Source organism: Dipteris shenzhenensis, chromosome 2 (genome assembly GCF_047967505.1).
Source record: "Dipteris shenzhenensis isolate YYH24624 ecotype China chromosome 2, Dip_SZ_1.0, whole genome shotgun sequence".
Taxonomy (NCBI): domain Eukaryota; kingdom Viridiplantae; phylum Streptophyta; class Polypodiopsida; order Gleicheniales; family Dipteridaceae; genus Dipteris; species Dipteris shenzhenensis.
In genome coordinates, this window is record NC_141597.1 from 26,780,705 (window position 1) to 26,800,708 (window position 20,004).

At 43.8% G+C, this 20,004-nt stretch overlaps 1 protein-coding gene across 2 annotated transcripts; it reads right to left on the reverse strand.

Annotated features, from left to right (window-relative positions):
• Positions 1 to 8,632: 8,632 nt before the first annotated feature.
• On the reverse strand, positions 8,633 to 13,736 carry LOC147904557 (pentatricopeptide repeat-containing protein At2g33680-like). 2 transcript variants are annotated; one of them, XM_087387291.1, is made up of 3 exons: positions 13,471 to 13,736; positions 9,444 to 13,390; positions 8,633 to 8,991 (listed from the first exon to the last, which is right to left on the reverse strand). In XM_087387291.1, the coding sequence occupies exons 1-2, from the start codon at positions 13,558 to 13,560 to the stop codon at positions 10,577 to 10,579; spliced, it is 2,904 nt and encodes a 967-aa protein (XP_087243417.1). In that variant the 5' UTR covers positions 13,561 to 13,736; the 3' UTR covers positions 8,633 to 8,991; positions 9,444 to 10,576. The 2 variants fall into 2 exon arrangements, with proteins under 2 accessions (XP_087243417.1, XP_087243410.1); XM_087387284.1 differs by having other exon boundaries at positions 9,444 to 13,736.
• Between the last annotated feature and the right edge of the window lie 6,268 nt (positions 13,737 to 20,004).

Consider the following 20,004-nt stretch of genomic DNA (forward strand, 5'->3'; position numbering starts at 1 on the left):
GAATCTCCTGCGGGTTAGTGTGCATGATGCCCTGCGAATCCCGAAGACGCTGCAACTGTGTGTCTGCCAATCGAGGCCCAGTGGTCTGAAAGAACTGCTTTGTCATCCTGTCCCCCTGCTACACCCACCGAGCCCAGGAGGAGTGGTAGGAGAACTCAGCCCACTGAGTCTCCATGTCCTGAAGCTCAAGGCGAGCGCTCTCGAATCTGTCGCTAAGCCACTGAGAACCTGGGTCCTGCTCCCTGAGCCGCTCGATGGAGGTGAGGTCTCTCCTCAAAGCCTGCTCACGCTCCTGAAGGGTCCTCCACCGCCTAAGGGTGTGAGCCTGCAACTCCTCACTGCTCCTCTGAATCGCATCGGCCCTCTCTGATTGCTCCCAAATCCCTGCCTGACACCCTCCATCTATTGGAAAGCCCCATCATAGCAGCCATGCCTCCTGCTTTCCATTCTCGTAACCATGTGCCATTAGTGCTTGTCATTGCTACATCCTATCAATTAGTCTACCATGCATAGGATTTAATCACGCATTGTTATTTACCCCCCTATCCTTTGGTTACTAGAGAATATGCTCCTTCACCTAAGCATTCACAATTCCCCTTATATTTCATGCTCCCCAGTCTTAATTGCATGCTATAATGAAATATTTTAACAATGATAATAGCAACACTTCAACCAAAAACGACCCTCCTAACAAGGCCTAGCTGCTACTACTAGTACAACAAACAACAATACTTGTAGAACAAAGTTACCATGTGCTAATCTTGGTTGACATTCATGTCCCACGGTCTTCATAAAGCTGATGTAGTGAGTTGGTGTAGTCCTCTCTACCTCCATTATGCATATTGTTTGTAGACCATGCCTTACCCTTCTTTCCATTCACTCAACCTGTAGTGATCATCATCATCCCGACCATGTACTTCATAAACCAGTATCAATTAATTTTGTTTTTTTAAAAGGTTGCATCGAAATTCTCCAAAACTAGTGAGATCCATTAGAAAAGTGTTGCACTCGAAAAGGGCCTTCCACTTTGTCTGGAACTTAGTCTTGAAAGTGTTATCCAACTTACTATAATATCAAAGCACAAGTCACCCTTACCATTCTTTTTGTCTTTGATCTTCTCATTAGCTCTCCGCTGATTTTGCTCTTGGGTTTTCTGATAATGCTCCAATGCTTGCATCTAATCCAACATCTGATCCAACTCTACTGCCTGCAATTCCAAAAGTCAAATCCTGAAGTAATGCTGAGGTTCCCCATTTATTTTAATCAAGAATTTCAATGCTGGCACCTCTACTTCCATAAAATCCTCTTCCCCTTCCTCGACCTGCACCACCCAACATATTCAAGCTCATGTTCTTCCTTACTTCAGCCGTTTCATGGAGGTTCTATTTCAAAGACTCATCCCTTCTTTTAACTCTTCTAGAACCCCGGTTGCCCCAGTCTCTTCATCTTCCATTCCTTTTCTCGTGCAAGCCATATTACCTCATGAAACCGACAAGGGTTCTTTAGTTTTATTTTCACCAGCTTAAGGCCTACAATAAATCTCTCCTTTTTAATCATTTCAAGTGGGATCTTTGTGGTTCCATAATTCAACACAAAGTATTGGTCGACATCTTGGTTAGGTGCTTGTTCAAAATTGCAGAGCTCCTTCTCGATCCCACTAGGGTCTCTTTCACGAGCATATTGGCCCAAAAATGCAGCTCACTCCCCTATATGTAGGCTCTCATGGGGGTCATGAGCCTCTCGAATTATTGGCACATACATTTGCACACATGTCCTTGCCTCTCCTTTCAAACAATATGTTAAGATCTGCAGCAACCCTTACCGTGTATTCTTATCCTTCATCAAAGCCACAAACTCCAAATCTTCTACAAACCTAGCAGCATCTTCATGGGGTAGTCCCATCGATTTGGTGAAAATCTTGAGCCATCGCTGACTTGCGATTTCACCCTCGCCTAAAGCTCTTTTCTTGTTACCACACTGCCAAGGATATATGAGGCTCCAAAACAGCGATAGAGGGAATCGGGGGACCATGGGTGACCTCTATAGCAGCCTCTTCTCTTAAAAGCCCAACAAATCCTTAGAGCCCTACCGCTTAACACAACCAGAATGAAAACAACAGGGATGAGTTTTCAGATTGTGTCATCTTCTTTGCATTCTTCCAAGTGAGAGACTTCCTCGGGTAAATGATTATCAACTCCGCATCACTTCATCAAGCGCTCTAGAACAAACCAATCATGCTCTATATGCCATGATAACACCACTATGAAAGAAATCCAACACATATTATATGGGTTACATCAGCAGCAAGCACCAATAAAAGGATCATGTTCAGCACAAGGTTCTCTCCACATGAAAAGACTCAGTTTTCTTTCAGCACGGTTGTTCCTGCCGATAGCTTTTGGTATGTCACGCTTCCTTTGAGTAGTCAAGATACAAAGATAGTTGCATATAGGAGTATGGAGGGGTAGATACTTATCCACATCATTCAATCACACATCAACATCACACACATATGAAGAAAGAGCCTGGGGAATCAGACATTTAGGGTCCTCAATGGCCAGCAACATGACCTTCACAGCAAGATCTGATAGCCCACTTTGACATGAATATGTTCTTCTTCCTTTGACAAGAACCTTGTCCCCTTGATGCAGATGACACTCTCCCATGGAAAAGGAGCCTTGACTCAATTAACAAGTATGATCTTCTCAATCCTCTTATTTCCCTTGCCCAAATTGCAGGCTTGCAAGCCCATGACTTGTGTCTTTTAGGTGCACGGAATGAGCACCTTAGTCAATACCTATCTTGACCAAATCTCAGCTTTTAAGAATGCAAAATCAAACCATTATTTATCATCTACAACGCGATTATATGCTGATTTCAGAGTAGCACAGGAGCAGCCTGTAACACCTTCAGAATTGCATATAGCAGGTGCAAATTCAGGTCTCCGACTCAGGTAAAGGCAGAAGCACTTCAGCCTAGTCACATTTCGTCAAGATCCTTCACAAACACCTCTAATTGAGTAGACCACCTACTTGATGCAGCCTGCGGTTCATCCACAATATATACAAGAAACAAGTGTCATAGCGCAATGTGGGGACACCATACCTTCTGATTCCAAGACCAGCCACAGCCTCTTCATATCGATGTAGATTGACATTGCGTGGATCTTGTCATGAACATCCAATTTTGCCTTCAGAGTCGCCCGAGTCTCGATCTTTCTAACGCCACATGATCTCGATCAAAGTAGAAGAGAAGATCCACAAAACATCAATTCTGCAAATAGTGATCAGACAGGGGAGGGACGACATCCATGCTGCCTCCTTTTCTTTGCCTTGCAAAACTTCATAAGACCTGCTCGAGAATCAAATAGGGAAAGAGGGCAGAGATGATGAATTGAAAGTGATGAGGGAGACATAGAGAGAGAGAGAGAGAGAAGCATTAAATAAATACCGAAAGGGCACCAAGGCATTTGGGGCCAGTGGGTGTCTTGTGTACTGTTTACATTGAGCAAGGGCATTCTAGCCTCCCCATTGTTGTTGTTGAAGTTTATTTCTAAGTACTGTTAAGTCATTGAAGTGACTGAAGCTTGCATTGTGGCTATTTATGAGGTTTATGATTGAGTACCTTCATTGCAATTTTTGCTATAGCCATCAATCTCAGCAAGCATGTCACACTGTGATCGTTGACCATCTCTGGGTTGGAAGGGCAAGAGGAAGACAGAGCATTAGAGAGTTTTGAGGAGGAGCATAGCATCAGTGGGGGTGATGAGGAGCAAGACAGTGGGATGCCCTTTTCCAGTTGCGAATGCAAAGTGTTGTGGGAGCTCTGTCACAGTTGCAACAGATTTTCATGGAGATTATGCAAGCCCCTCCTACTATTATTGCTCCTCCTGGAAGCAAAAAGATAGCTCAGAAAAAGCAGAAGAAGCAAAAGAAGACTCATAGGCATGTATCTTTAGTGGACAGCCACCAGAGATGCCCACAGTCACCCCTGTAGCGGGTAATGCCAATAATTTCCACTCAATCAATCAAGGACAGCAAGTCCTCCCTCAGCCCATGATGCATCCAGAATACTTTGGAGGGGGATCAGTTTTTCAGGCAATGGTGGGCCAGCCCACAGAAGGGTCCAAAATGCTAGGCAGCTATATGGGCAGCATTCAGCCCGGAATGCAGAATTTCCAGCAACATATGATGGGCGGAATGCCCCCTGCAAATGCCAATATGATGTACTCAAACATTGGGATGCAGCCTGAGATGCAAACAGGTATGCTTGGGATGATGGCCAATACTTGGAATATGCCATAGATGCAGGGAGTGGGACCCGAATGTTTTACCCCACCATGGGAATGGGTGAAAATGGTTCAAAATGCGGGAGCAATGATGACTCCAGCCTTTTTACAGCCCCCCGTTTATGATAATCTCACCCCTAAAGGCAAGCTGAAAGATTACAAGGATGGAGGGGCATTTGTGAAGTTTGAAACCTTCAATGGGATGCAGGACAAATTGAAGGCTTTGACATTCATGCAACAGTTTGATTCCGCCCACTCAAGTGGACACTTTACAAAGTCTTCCCAAGTTCGAAATGCAGCCACCTTTTTGAAGGGCAATGCACTCCAATGGTGGACCAACTTACTTTTAAAGGATAAAACACCTACCACATGGGTTGAATTCAAGCAAGTGTTCTTAGCCGCATGGTTAACTACCACTTTCGAGGTAGATATCATGACCGCTTGGTATAAGCTAGATGTGGCGAACTGCCGAAATTTGGAAGACTACAATCAGAAGTTTTGGAAAGCTTTGTTGCCAGTGAATTGTTACAGGCATGTATTGTTGTCTAAGCAAATTGAAAGGTATTGCTACGGGTTGCCCAAGGAGATTCGGGAATACTGCACAAAGACCAAGGTCTCCAATATGTCCTCGTTGATTCAGAATGCCACTACCGCTTATGCACTCATGCAAGGGAAAGTTTCGGGATTCAGAGGTAGCCAATAGGAGACATCAAAGGGCAGCAAGGCGGAATCTCCTAAGAAGTTCAGAAAGTTCTCATAGCCTATGAAAGCAAAGTTTGTTGCAAGACAGAGATGAGTACCGTATGTCAGATGAAGAAAAACAAATTCTTTATGATGCCACACAACATCCTACTGAGCAAGGTAAGCATAAGGAAGAGAACAGGAATGATCAAAAGAATAAGAAGCCTAAACCCACTGCTGGTCTTTTGCCAGACATGATCGGGGATGTTCAGAACACAGATGCTATAGAGTTATGTCGGGCATGGGGCAAGATAAGAGACCAAACAGCTCTCATGTTTTTTGATCGGCCAACTTTATTTCTCCAAAGCTGGCTGGAAAGTTGGGAATACGAGTAGAAGAGATGGGTCCTTTGTGTGATGTAGACATGGCTTGCCCAAGGCTCATTGCCCGGGGCTCAACCAATCAGTCACTCCAGTGATAGACAAGCAGAGGATGCACATTGCATATTCAGAGCTACGTGGACATGGAAGAGTTCTATACTATGCCAATGAATGGTTGTGATGTGTTACTGGGAAAACCCTGGAGCTTTTGTGTTGGGGCTATTTTGGATACAAGGAATAAAACAATCACAATCACTCACCGTGGCAAAACCCATGTTCTTGATGCTAAGCTGAAGGGAGAATCCATCCCTAATGCATCTGCTTTTGCCATTGGCAATGTAATGAAAAAATGCCTTTCAGCGTACTTAGTGTTTGCATCTGAAAAGAAGTCAATACAAGAAAATTCTGAGTTTTCTAAGCTGGAAAAGCAGTGGACAGATTTTTTGACTCTCTTCCACAGGAGTTGCCCCCTGAAAGTCCAAAAGACCATACGATAGACATAATCCCTACCTAACAGACCTCGTTACAAAGTTTGTGCAGCCCAGCAAGAGGAAATTATGAAGTAGGTCAAGGACCTGTTGGAGAAAGGGCTGATTCAGCCCAGCTCTTCACCCTACTACTCACCCGTGCTTTTGGTCCAAAAGAAGGATGGATCATGGCGGATGTGCATTGACTACGGAGCCCTCAATAAAATTACAATTAAGAACAAATTCCCTATACCCAAGATAGATGATATTTTGGATAGGTTACATGGGTCTGGAATGTTCAGCCGCATTGATATGAAGAGTGGTTATCACCAGATCAGAATCCAGCCAGAGGATGTGCACAAAACAGCATTTTGTACCACATTTGGTCCGCATGAGTTTCTTGTCATGCCATTTGGATTAATGAATGCACCTGCCACCTTCAACATGATTTTCAGAGAACATGATTTTCAGAGAACACCGAGCTGTTGGCACCTTCTTTGATGACAGCATCGTGTTCTCTCAGGACGAGGCTGAATATAAGAAGCACTTGGCAATTGTTTTTTAGGAGCTTTAGAAGCATAAGTTGCTTGTCAATGCCAAGAAAGCGAATTTTCCATGCATGAGATGGCACATTGTTTCCAAGGATGTAGGATGGACCCCGCCAAGGTAGAGGCCATTAGGAATTGGCCACACATGCAGAACATCCATGAAGTACGTAGCTTTTTGGGCTTGTGATCATACTATAGGAGATTTATCCGATATTTTGCAAAGATTGCATCACCGCTCTATGCCTTACAAAAGAAAGGGGTCACTCTCAGATAAAGTCCCAAAGAAATTGCAGCTTTTAAGAATCTGAAAGAGAAACTCTGCTCCGATCCTGTTATCATACTGCCTGATCTTCGCCAGCCTTTCTTTGTCCAAGCAGATGCATGTGGGAACAACATAGACGGGGTACTTATGCAAGATGGTAGAGTGGTGGCATACGAGAGTAGAGTTCTCTAGGACGCTGAAATGAATTTTGGCATCTATGAGAAAGAGATGTTGGCTGTCATACATACTCTTTCGACTTGGAAGCACTGATTTTCATGTTCAAACCGATCACTGGTCCTTGTGATACTTTCTCAGTTAGAGAAAGTTGTTTGAGAAGCATATGAGGTGGGCAAATTTTCTTTCTATGTTTCATTTTCAGATTGTGCATTTGCCTGGGAAGAAGAATGTTGTTGCAGATGCACTTTCACGAAAGTCCAATGTTTGTTAAGCTGCAAGTTTCAGCCGTGACCATTGCATATCATGATGAGCTTGATGCCATGAAGGATCATGCTGATTTTGAACCGATTTATGATCCATTGGTTGATGGCCAGAGGCATGAGCACTATACTCTCAAGGAGGGTTTTCTGATGATGCATGGCCGACTGTATGTCACAAAACAATTGAGGCCAAAAGTTTTGACAAAAAGTCATGCCCCACCCTATGCACGACACAGAGGCATTGATGCCAGTATCAAAGATGTGGAGTAGTATTTCTTTTGGCCAGCATTGAGGAAGGATGTTGAGGCATATGTCAAGACATGCATTACTTGCCAGAGGGTGAAATATGACAGACAGAAGCCGGCTAGACTGCTGCAGCCTTTACCTATTCCCGATCGACCCTGGCAAAGCATTGCCATGGATTTTATCTTCGATCTTTCTCGTACACCATCGGAACATGATGGGATATGGACCATTATTTGCAGATTCAGCAAGTAGACCCACTTTATTCCTGTACGGAAGAGGATACAGTAGACCAGATGGCGAGGCTTTTTATGTCTCATGTGTTCAAACATCACGGGATGCCTCAATCAATTGTCAGTGATTGAGACCGGTGGATGACAAGTCTTTTCTATAGGGGTATCTTTGAGAATATGGGTACCACGCTGAATTTCTCATCCTCTTTCCATCTTGATGGGTAATCTGAAGAAGCCAACTCCACTACCCTTGATCTTCTCAAGTGCTATGTTGTTTTGGATCAGTAATCGAAATGGGAGCACTTTCTGCCACTTGTTGAATTTGCGTATAATAACACTGTATATTCATCCACAGGAAAAGCACCCTTTGAGACCTTTGAGATTGTGGCAGGAGAACAGAAAGTACCAACCCATTCTGCATACGAAAGAGAAGATTTTTGAAGCGGATAGATTTATGGAAAGCCTGGATGTTGCTTACCAGAAGGTCAAAACAGCCCTTCAGAAAAGCCAGGAGAAGCACAAACCGGTAGTAGATAAGCATCTCCACGAGTTATTCTTAAAAGAGGGCGATTGGGTGCTGCTGCGTTTCCAGAAAGCACGACTCAAGAAGATGAAAGGCAAGGACAAAGTGTACACAAAGCTGAAGATGAGGTACTATGGTCCTTTCCAAGTTTTTGAAAGGATTCAAATCATATACAGTTTCAGAAATTTTTTGCATTGAAAAAAACAAAGAACCATGAAAATAAATAGGTGTAGGATTTTGAGAATGGCTCTGCACACCAAACAGAATAAGAATCAAGGCCACGTCCCCTACTAGGCTGATCCTTGGTGTATTTCATTTATTAAAAATAACGAAATATAAAAAGAAAAGGGGAAGACCTTATACCGTCTAGGGACCCTCCGTGCTCATAGTATGCTTCAAAAGGAATATACAATATAGATCCATGAATTCCTTGATAGAAATCATACAAATATATTAATAACTCTGAAACTGAGTGTTTTCACAAATGATTCTCCAGAACAAGTGAGTTCAACCAACCATGAACTCTCTGCAATAGACAAGTCCAGGTGTTAACCAATCACAGGTACGGGTACCAGACACCAGAGGCCTGCAAATTGGACCATACACAATGCCTTTCATGTGAGTTTGTTGAAGCCTTTCCATGGCAATGTGCCTGCTGACCTGCTTCATGAAGATCAGCCCAAGGTTGAAGAGTTGGATGAAATCTTGGTTCCGGAGCAGATTTTAGCACATATGGAAAGAAAAGTCAAAGGTAGAGTTTCCCGTTGCTAGCTGGTGAAGTTTAGGAACTATCCTGCACTGGATGCGAAGTGGATGGAGGAGAGTGATCTGGCAGAGTCACCTCAGATTTTGCAGCTCTACCTGGACACCTTTCAGCTTGAGCCCACTGCGGTTCAGTGGGAAAATTTATTGCAGTGCCGTCAAGCACCCTAGATGGCATAGAACAACAATTAGCATATTAATGACTATGGGCGATTCAAAATGCAAGCACATATGCAAGATATTGAAGAGGTATGAGTATCTATTCGTACTTAAGAATCATCAACCTTGTGTGAGATTTGAAATTAATTTCAATAGTTGAATGTTGTGATTTAGGGTGTTGAAGATGAACCAAGTAATGGGTGACATGTTGGATTGCATTATCAATCTCATGAATCACCACTTAATCAAAACTGTCAACATTTTGCCGAAAGGACATGTGAATAGGAGTCGTTGTCTAAGGGAAGCCCGGGCGGCAGGAACATCAACATTATCCACACTTAGGAGAGCAGTTATGAGCAAGATGATGCAATGCACTACATGACACATGCATGTTTTGATCCAAGCCAAGCAACACAAAAAATAGAATCTTCCAAGAGATGCAGAGCAGTTAGACCCGCACCTCGTGAGTCATGGGAAGCTCGATTCAGAGAGACGTGTGTCACCCTCAGTCGTACTCATCATTCAGGAACTTATCATGTGGAGAGTTGACCCTACTATTCCAACAGCCCCTCTAGATGAGCTATGTGGCCCACATAAAGAGTATGATCGATCTGCTCCCTCAAAAGAGTACTCAAGAACATGTCGAGAGCATCCTTCAAGTCCGATCTGTGCAGCCATATCCGCATCCCCAGCTTGTCGTGGTTATGCTCTTCAATGACATTGTACATGACCTTCATGTGCCTCAATGAATTATGAAACACTCTATCCTTTGGAACCTGCTCCGCATCTCCAAGCTCCATGTAAGCTATGTTGGGTAACATGTCTGTAGTGGTAGTGACCATCTCCTGGCAGTCTCCATATACCTCAACATTAACCCTTGCACAGAGAGATCCCAATGGCTACTCCATGCAGATCCCCCGACGTGCTTTGTTTTAAAGATGTACGACAGACCTCTGGCTCAACCCACATTCTTTCTAGCTTCTGCCACTTTGTTTCTTCTGGCTCCCTCCACCACAATCCTCTCAACTTATCTTGCAAGCCTTTAGGAAGGGACACCCTAAACGAATCCACATAAGAAGCAGCACTGTCCCCAGTTCTGTCCACAGTAGACCACGACCATCCAGGAGCTGGTATTCCACAGGAACCTCAAATTCAGACTTACCTGAAACCATGCTACCTTAAGAACTCACAAGGAAGACAAGCAAAATCATGATCAGACTGGAACATAATACAACAGCCTGAGTGTTACCACTTGTTCCTCGCTCTTTATCAATTGAAGAACAATGATCTTGTAAAAATCATCATTTGGTTGATTTTGATAGACACAAATGGGTGTCTTCTACAGTGTTTTGATTAGAGGACAAGCCATAGCCAGGTTCTCAATGTCCACACACTGCATCTTATTTTTCATCACCTCCATTGTGTGACACAGTCCAAACCGGGCACATATTCTCATTCATTAAGAAGATCTTTCAGCTTGCATGCATAGACCTGTCCCCTACCCAGACAACAATGTCTGAACCATTCCATCAAAGTTGAGCATTGTCATGGATCCAGCCATGCTTGAGCACACTCTCTCTCTCCTGTTGTATCTTAATCGGGGATCTCCTGCAAGTGAGCATCCGCATATATGTTTGCCATCAAGACATACGATGCAGGAAGTTTCTCATCTAATCTTAGCAGCTTTTCAAAGGCATACCTTCCAACCTCTACATTGTTCCACTTTTGACAAGCACCAAGCAAGGTCGACAATATGGAGACATTAGGTTGGAAAGGCATCTTCTCCACCATCGCCATTGCCTCATCCAATTTGCCTGCACGGCCAAAAAGATCAACCATGCAAGTATAGTGCTCAACAGACAGTATCATGCCATACTGTTTGCTCATATCTTGAAAATACATCTGGCCCTTATCCAAGAGACCAACATGACTGCATACAGTGAGAACACTAAGAAATGTGACACCGTCTGGTTGTATGCCCTCCTGCCTCATTGTCTCAAGCAATTGAAATACACCCTCACTCTCTCCCTGTTGAGCATATCCTGCAATCAGTGAACTCCATGTGATGACATCTCTTTCGGGCAAGCCATCAAACAACTGTTGGGCATCACCCATACTCCCACATTTAGCATACAAGTCAATAAGACAATTTGCCACAATTGTGACAGTCTCAAGCCTGACCCTTCGTATTTCAAAATGGAGTTCCTTTCCAGTTTCCAAGGCTGCTGTGTTGCCACATGCCTTCAATGCACTGACAAAGGTTAGAAAATTTGGTTGGACACCTTCCTTTTGCATCTGTGCATACAACTCCAAAGCTAGCACACCTTCTTCCTGCCTGGCATACCCCAGGATCATGGCATTCCAGGAAGCCACATTTCGATCCCTCAGCTCATCAAAGACACATCGTGCATCAGCCATGCTCCAACATTTGGCGTACATATCCACCAGTGTGGTGCCAACAAACACATCCGATTCAAATCCACTCTGTATTAACTGGGAATGGATGGCTCTACCTTTCTCAATGAATCCAGCTTTTGCAAAGTTCCCATCAACTCGCCTCCCTTCTGCCATTACTTCCAGGGTACCACAAGATTTCAATGCACCAATGAAGGTTAGATGATCTGGTGTGATATTTTCCTGTTGTGTTCGTGCATACAAATCTAAAGCCAGTGAATAGTCTTCCTGCTTGCTGTAACCGAAGATCATTGCATTCCACGAAACCACATCCCGATAAGGCAATTCATCAAAAACACACAGAGCATCGTTCATGCTGCCACATTTTGTGTACAAATCAACCAAGGTGTTCCCTACAAAAACATCTGACTCAAACCCATGCTTTATTGCTTGGGAGTGGATGGATCTGCCTTTCACCAGGCATCCTATTTTCACAGAATTCCCATCAAGCTGCTTCCCCTCTTCTAGTGCTGCCAGGCAACTGCAAGCCTTTAATATGCCAACAAACGTTCGGTGATCTGGTCTGACATCTTCCTGTTCCATACGCGCATACAAATCCAAAGCCAATGTGCCCTCTTCTTGCTTGCTGCAACACATAATCATGGCATTCCAAGAAACGACTTTACGATCAGGCAAATCATCAAAAACACATTGTGCATCTACCATACTCCCACATTTCAAGTACATATCCACCAGGGTGGCGCCTACAGATACATCTGACTCAAGCCCGCCATATACTATGTGGGAGTGGAGGGCTCGACCTTTCTCCAAGCATCCTCTTTTTGCAGGGACCCCATCAACGTGCTTTCCCTCTTCCAGCGCTGTGAGGCTACTACAAGCCATCAATGTGGCACAAAAAGCATGATGATCAGGTGTGACACCCTCCTGTTGCATTTGTGCATACAAATTAAAAACCGCTACAGCCCCTTCCTGCTTGCTGTACATCAAGATCATGGCATTCCAAGAAACCACATCACGATGAGGCAACTCATTAAAGACACTCCATGCATCCTCCACGCTCCCATATTTTGCATACATATCCAATAAAGTGTTCCCGACAAATACATGTGAATCAAAGCCACCCTTTACAACTTGGGAGTGGATGGCTCTACCTTTCTCTAAGAATTTTGCAGATTTCCGATCCACTTCTTTCCCCTCTTCCAGTGCTGCCAGGCTACTGCATGCCTTCAATGCGCTAACAAAGGTTCGAGAGCTCGCTTGGAAACCTTCCTCGTGCATCTGTGCATAGAAGTCTAAAGCTAGAGCTCCTTCTGCTTGCTTGGCATAACCTAGAATCATGGCATTCCAAGAAACCACATTACGATTACGCAAGTTATCAAAGATGCATACTGCATCCTCCATGCTTCCATGTTTCGCATACATAGCAATCAAGGTTGTTGCCACATATACATCTAACTCAAATCCGCGCTTTATAACTTGAGAGTGCATGGTTCTGCCTTTTTGGACGCATTCTATTTTTAAATATTTCTCATCAACCTGCTTCCCCTTCTCCCGAGCTGCCACGCTACTGCAAGCCTTCAATAAGCCAACTAAGGTTCGGGTACTAGGTTGGACACCTTCCTGGTGCATCCGTGCATACAACTCAAGAGCCAGTGCACCCTCTTCCCGCTCTGCATAGGCGAGGATCATAATGTTCCACGATGCCTCATCGCGCACGGGCATGTTGTCAAACACATGGCGAGCATCCACCATGCTCCCACGCTTCACATACGTATGCAACAGATTGTTTGTCTGAACCAATGGAATCTCGTGGGCACCAACTTTCTGTATTTCATTGGGCAAAGGCAACCTCTCGTGGACTGCATTTCCAGCTCTGGCAGAATTATAAACATGAAGGCCAAATTGGGTCGTATAGTATACTGCGTCATCTGGAGTCTTCCCGTCAGCAAGCCAAAGAAGCTTGGAAGCCTTATGCAGCGAATCGAAATGATCCTGAAATTTCAATTCATGCAGGTTGTGATGCAGTGATGCGATCGAACAATTTTGGGAATCACTGCAGCCTGTATACTTACTTTGTTGCTGGTGTTGTTCCAAGATTGGGTAGGATGTTTGAAACAATGCTGCAAGAAGCAAACCGTACATAGTTGAGCCATGGAGGTCATCCTTTTGCTTATCCTCGCTGTCCTTTCTCTCTTCAGGATATATCTTGTACCAGAACGTCCATGTCAATCATCCGCAAGGTTCACTGCTTCCTCTGCAATGCCATCCAAGTCATGTACATCATCTTCAAGTGAGTCTCTTGGCTTTGTTTGCTTGTATGCCTTTAGACAGCCTTAGTGAATTTTCAACTTTCAATGCCAAAAATAATTTCTACCATTTTCCAACGTGTTTTTTGGCCTGCCTCTAGGTAGTCCTTAGTGAAGGTTCCCCTTGGAGATGGGCAAAATTATGTATTTTTTAAAGTTTTTATTAGTGAATTGTTGATTGGTCCACTTGCCTTGTTTTTGTTTTTAATGATTGATTGAGGGAATCTCATCTTTCCCTCTTTCTCTCTCTTCCAAGTCTTCTCTCTCTCACTCTCTCTTTTCCAAGCTGCGCATCCGAGGCAGGCCTTATGAATGCTTTATGAGCATTCATCTTGTTTTGCAAATTCCGTGATTGGTTGGTGTGTCGCCTTTAGAGCATGTCTTTCAAATTTGGGTGTGCTTTTTTGGAAGTGAATTCATTCCCTCTCTCTCCTCTTCCATCTCTCTCTCTCTCTCTCTCTCTCTCTCTCTCTCTCTCTCTCTCTGTGTGTCTCTCTCTCTCTCTCTCTTTTCTTCTTCTTCTTCTTCTTCTCTCTCTTGGCAGGCCACATGAATGAAATTCTTCTTGTTTTCCTTGTCTCGAGTGTCAATTAAAACAAAGCTTGGTAGTAGCACCTGGAAGAGCACCTATTGGGGAACATCTTAGGGCCTTAGCACATGGGAAGAAATAGGATGGGAATGGGAAAAGGTGGTCCCACTCATATTCCTATCCTATTCCCATCCCACTATGTGCTAACAAAAAAAGAACTAGGGATGGTGGGTTTAGGTGAAAGAAGACACATGGCATCATTTCATGCGTTTAGGAAGTGGGGACCACGTGGGGACAAGGACACATGCCATCCTTCCATGTTTTTGAGTCCCTAAAAAAGGGGAACCCATTCTGGTTGCCAGGGTCTAGAGGCCATTGTCCAGGATGGGAGAAAAAGTGGCTAATCCCATTCTAAATCCATCCTAGACCACTTGGTCTAGTATGGGAGTAATGATGACAAAAATATTCCCATCTTAAACCCATGCTAGCCCCATCCATGTGATAAGGCCCTTAGTAATAAGAGCCTGGTCACGCGAGGGCTAGGGTTTGGAAACTCTTTCACTTTGGTGAAAAACAAAGCTTGGTAAAGAGCATCTATTGGGTAACATCTAAGAGCCTAGTCATGCGAGGGCTGGGGTTTGGAAACTTTCACTTTGGTGTGACCAGTCATACGCCTACTAAGGGTCTATGGGTAGGCTGAAATTTTGCTGATCAGGGCCGATGGTCCTTAATCCTTTGTTCTAGTCGAGTTGACCATCTTATAGTGTAGATTAGTGTTTAATTTTGTGCTAGTTGTTAATGGGCATTAAGGGTTGCCTTTCTCTCAACTACACTTCCTCCTTTCATTAACGCAAGGCGTGCGTGGTTTTTCCACCTTGGTTTTTTTCATGTAACAATGACACGGTGGTTTCTAGGCCGGACCCCCTCCTCTCAAGCGGCAATCAATTGTCGTCATTATTACGGGTGACTACCTACAGACACAGCAATCCCTAGTCTGCATAGTGTCCTCTGCGACCATGAGAACTTCGTTCCACTGGTCAGTAATTTGCCAGCTACATGTACTCATTTATGGCAACCAGGTTGCCCAAAGAAAAGCAGAGGTTTGCAACTAGCCTGCTCGCTTTTGAACATGCTCTAAAGGGGTGAGAGAATTGGCAGGGCAGCCCTCTCGAGGCTTTTCGCTTGGAGGGTAAAGGGTGGTTTAAGGCCACTCTTTGGATTCCTATGTAACAATGCGGAGTTCCCCCCCCCCCCACACACACACACTACATGCTCTAGAAGATTGCCACTCTGGCTCCCTTTCTCGCACCCCTCACTAAGCTACCCTATAGAAAATCTCTAGCTTTCACTGTGCACCTTCACACCTTCCTTGTGCAGGACAACTCTAATATACACCCGACCTCAAAGAGGAGCCTTGGGGAGTAAGATGAAGGAGCACCTTTGCTTATTAATCATGGGCTCAAGGAAGGACCTCTAAAGATAGGAAAACACCCCCTCAAACATCATTCTCTTCTTGCTACATTCTTATGGTTGCTTGTTTGTGTTTTGTGATGGATGGAATCATTGTGGTGTTTTGTGATGAATGGAAACATTGTGAATAGGTGCATAACAAAGATGGTAAGTACATGGTATCTACTAATATGTACACGGCTATGGCATGGGAAGATGCTTGCATGGCAAGGGGGGGGGGAGTTGGGGATCCTTAATTGATCATTTTATGCTCAAAGTTTTACACGACGAGGATCTCTGTCAAGCCGATTACGTGGTACAACTAGTTTTCCATAGGGGGGCCTCCAATACCATGCCCTTGGCCTTGTTGCATTCATCAATGCTCCAATCTTGTTTGCCAAAAAGATCTCTACTCTCCAGTGCTAACATGAAGAGGTGAAAGAGGGCATTAGCAATGTCTTTCCTCCCCACAATGCTATGCGCATCTTTGCCTCCAATCATACCTATTTCTACTTGCAAAGCATTGGTATCTGTGACCTTTACTTGTCCTCTTCTCATTCTTCATCACACCTACCAATTTTTGCAAGAACACCACCCTTCACTCCTCCCAAGGATACTATTCATGTCCTTAGGCAAGCACAGAAGTAGCTATGGCCTACATTAGCAACACAAGAATGCATGCAATAAGCACAACACAAATAGAAACAAAGCAGCATAGGAGTACATGATAGCAACAACCTACAATGACACCACATACAACAAGCACAACAAAGAAATAGCAGCACACAAGCTAGAAACAAGCCAAAGCATTAGGCATGACTGATGCAACTGACAAGTGCGGCAAGCAAGCACAAACAAGCAAACTCAAGCAGGACTATAGCACAATACCCTACAATAGCTGCGACTTTAACAATGCAACATCAACGCAGCAACAAAAGCAAACACAGTCAACACCATCGAGGTTTCTACTCTTCATCCTCCTCGAGCTCTTCTGCAATTTCTTCAACCTCGGCTCTCCTCCATAGCCACAAATCTCTTCATAGCAAGTTTCCTCCACACTGACCATGTGGTTCATAAGCCATGTGATAGATCACACTTCATATAGAGGCCATGTGGCTGATTATGCCGCATGGCAAGGTAATCCAATCATCTACCATGTCATCAATTCTATACAAATGCCACGTCTCATTTGATAGGCCATGTCAGGTAGTCTGGCAATAGTGGCATGTCACTCATCTGATAGGCCATGTCATAGTTTGGCAATAGTTGCCATATCATCACAATGCCACATCAGCAGCAGTAATAGTCACCTTAAGTACCACCTTGGCATCTACCTGGTACACATAGTGCCACCTCATCCTATGCTATATCTAAGCACACTATGCTACACAAGCACACTTTTTTTTATAGCATAGGCACACACAGTGCCACGCGCCAGTTCAATCTAGTGCAAATGATGTTGTCATAATGAAAATTGTGGAAGGATCATGCATTCATGAATGTTTTGCATAGTCCATACTTGATGCAATTTTGTGATGCTTTTACATCATATCACATTTGGAAGCTCACATGATTCTAGGACATCTCATGCATTCTCTTTTGTAAATAGAGCTGTAGATCTTTTTATAGTCAACTCCTTGATTATGGCAAGCTCAGTTACATCTAATGCCAATAAATGTTCAAATACTCCAATTGCAAATTATCTTCAACTCACATTATTTGAGAATTCTGCATGTTCAAGTCATTCAACCTATTAGTCCTTCCTCATAGAATATGCAACAACATTCTACTATGATTCTTCTTTCAATCAGAGTAGATTTTCTTATCTGTGAGTGCCATATTTGCTTCTCCAATCCCTTATCTTATGTAGCCTTAGGATCCCTCTGTCGACACTGTTATGTAGTTTTCTATTGTGCCCCATTATTTGAGAGATCTTATACTATTTTCACATATCTTATATTGTGCTATGACATATCATATTTTATAGATCTTATACTGCTTCCATATATCTTATGCTACTTTTGCATATCTTATGTAGTGCTACCACTTATCTTGTTTTGGTGACAATCTTGTTTATCACAACGTGTTGGAGTATTTCTCTCAACTGCCCGAATGAGCTTCACATCCAACATTTTCTGCACATTAGCCTCACAATCCAGAGTAAATTGTGAATTGTTCAGCTCAACCATCTGCAGCATGTAATCATTAACTAATCAAATAGTCATTGAACTAAGAGGATTTATTTTTTTAATGCATATTCCCCTCTTCCCTTTTTGAGTTTTATTTTGAAAGGCACTTTAACAATCTTGGTTGCTATCATTTGCACAAAAATATCCAAAAAAATATCGTACAAGCATCCTCTATTTATCTAGTGCAATTTGAGAGAGGGTGTTGAGAATGGTACAGATCTGGTATAAATGCTATTGGGATAAATGTGATCAAGGGCTTGCTCTAAGGTGCATGTGTGCATCTAGGGGAGTCACATGTGTGTGTGTGTGTAGTAGAAGCACACCTAGTGCTATGAGGTGTCTAGACCATGACATAAGTGATGATGTAATGCAAAGGCCCCCACATGGGGAAGTGCCTTTGATTTGGGAGTGTGCATATAGGGGAGTCACGTGTGTGTCTGTGTGTGTAGTAAAAGCACACCTAGGGCTATGAGGTGTCTAGACCATGACATAAGTGATGATGTAATGCAAAGGCCCCCACATGGGGAGGTGCCTTTGATGTGGGAGTTCCTATGATGTAGGGGCTGATTGCCACTGATGTATGGGAGGTGCCTATGAGCTAGGACACCTTCCTCTCCACTCTATATAAGGGAGGTTCTCCCTTCATTTCAATAGACATGCTTTTGGCTTCACTTGTGCTCTTCCTTTGTGTCATCATGAACCTCTTCTATCCCACCCATTTCTTCAAATGCCACCGTGGAGATAGGACATAGGACAAACAACCTAACCCTAACCGTAACCCTAAGGGATAAACATGTATATGTTTCTATTTCTTTGGAATATAGCTTATGGGCTGCTAAACTTTTTGGAGCATTCTAGCTAGCTCGCTCCTTTTCAAAAGACAAGGGAAGCCTTATTTCCTTTCCTCTGTCTCCCCTCTTGAGGCCTCTATTGCTAGATCCATTGGTGAACCCTCCCAAGGAGTGTGCGATGAGTACTCTCTAGGTTTGTTCTTTTTTTTGCATCCTTTCCCCCCCCCAATTTATACTGCCTTGGTTTACCACCTAAATTACATTATTCATGAGTGTTAACTAGCAACTTTATTCCCTCTTTAGTTGCACTCCCTAAAAGCCCCACTGCCACACACCACACTAATAGCACATGCCAAAGCAACTTATGCGATTGACTACACACATCAAGCATCGTGTCTATCACTGCCTAGCCAACCAGCTTGCTATTGCCACCATTGATGGTTGAGAATTGGCCTTGATCGCTAGATCCCAGTCAAAAATGAACAAAACCAGCTCCCAACCTATCAGTCAATCATCAATTTCTTGATTTTCTCCTGAGAATCGGCTCTTAGATCTAATTCCTACTCCTCCTTAGATCTAATTCCTACTCCTCCTTCATCAGAGTAGTAGGAAGCCATTGCCGTTTCCCCCCTTTGTGCCTTGACTCCCTATCTCCCCTCGTGTTTTTCCCTTCCCTCGTGTTTTGGGCTGCCCCTCTGACCTTATTTCATTGTCCTAGCTTTTGCTTGTCTCCGCACAATTCTATGCTTCCCACCCTATTCTTGCATATTCCTTCAATGATACCTCCTTGGTTGACCTCGTTGCTTTTTAGGTCTTCTCTAGTTTGACATTCATCCTTATGCTTGCTTGGCTTTTCCCTGCCTCTACTAGACTTGGACATTCCTTGTTTGTCTAACCTTGTTCTACTCTATGTGTTCTTGTGTATCTCTCCTTGGGTGGTCTTATGGTTGTTCCTTGCTTGCATTCTCCCATTGTGTAGTCTGGCAGTGACTCAAGTGTCGTGGGGATGTTGAAGGAATTCCAAATGAGTCTTCTACTCCTTGTGGGAGCAATGCAAGCACACATGGTCTAAGAGTGCCATGCCAATGGCTTCCAAAGTTGTAGCAATGTGAATCCTCAAGAGAAGAAGGCGAGAGAAGAGGGGGAGCAGGGAGAGGGAGTGGGAGAAAAAGAGGGAAGGGAGTGGGAAGCATGAAGTAAGAGAGGTAAGGGGGGGGGGGTTAAGAGGAATCCACAAAGGCAAGAGCAAGAAGAACATTAACAATACTCTTGGAAAAGAGAGATAGTTATCATGCCTCAGCGAGGCATTGTTTTTTAATAGTGGGGTTGGGGTATTCACCTT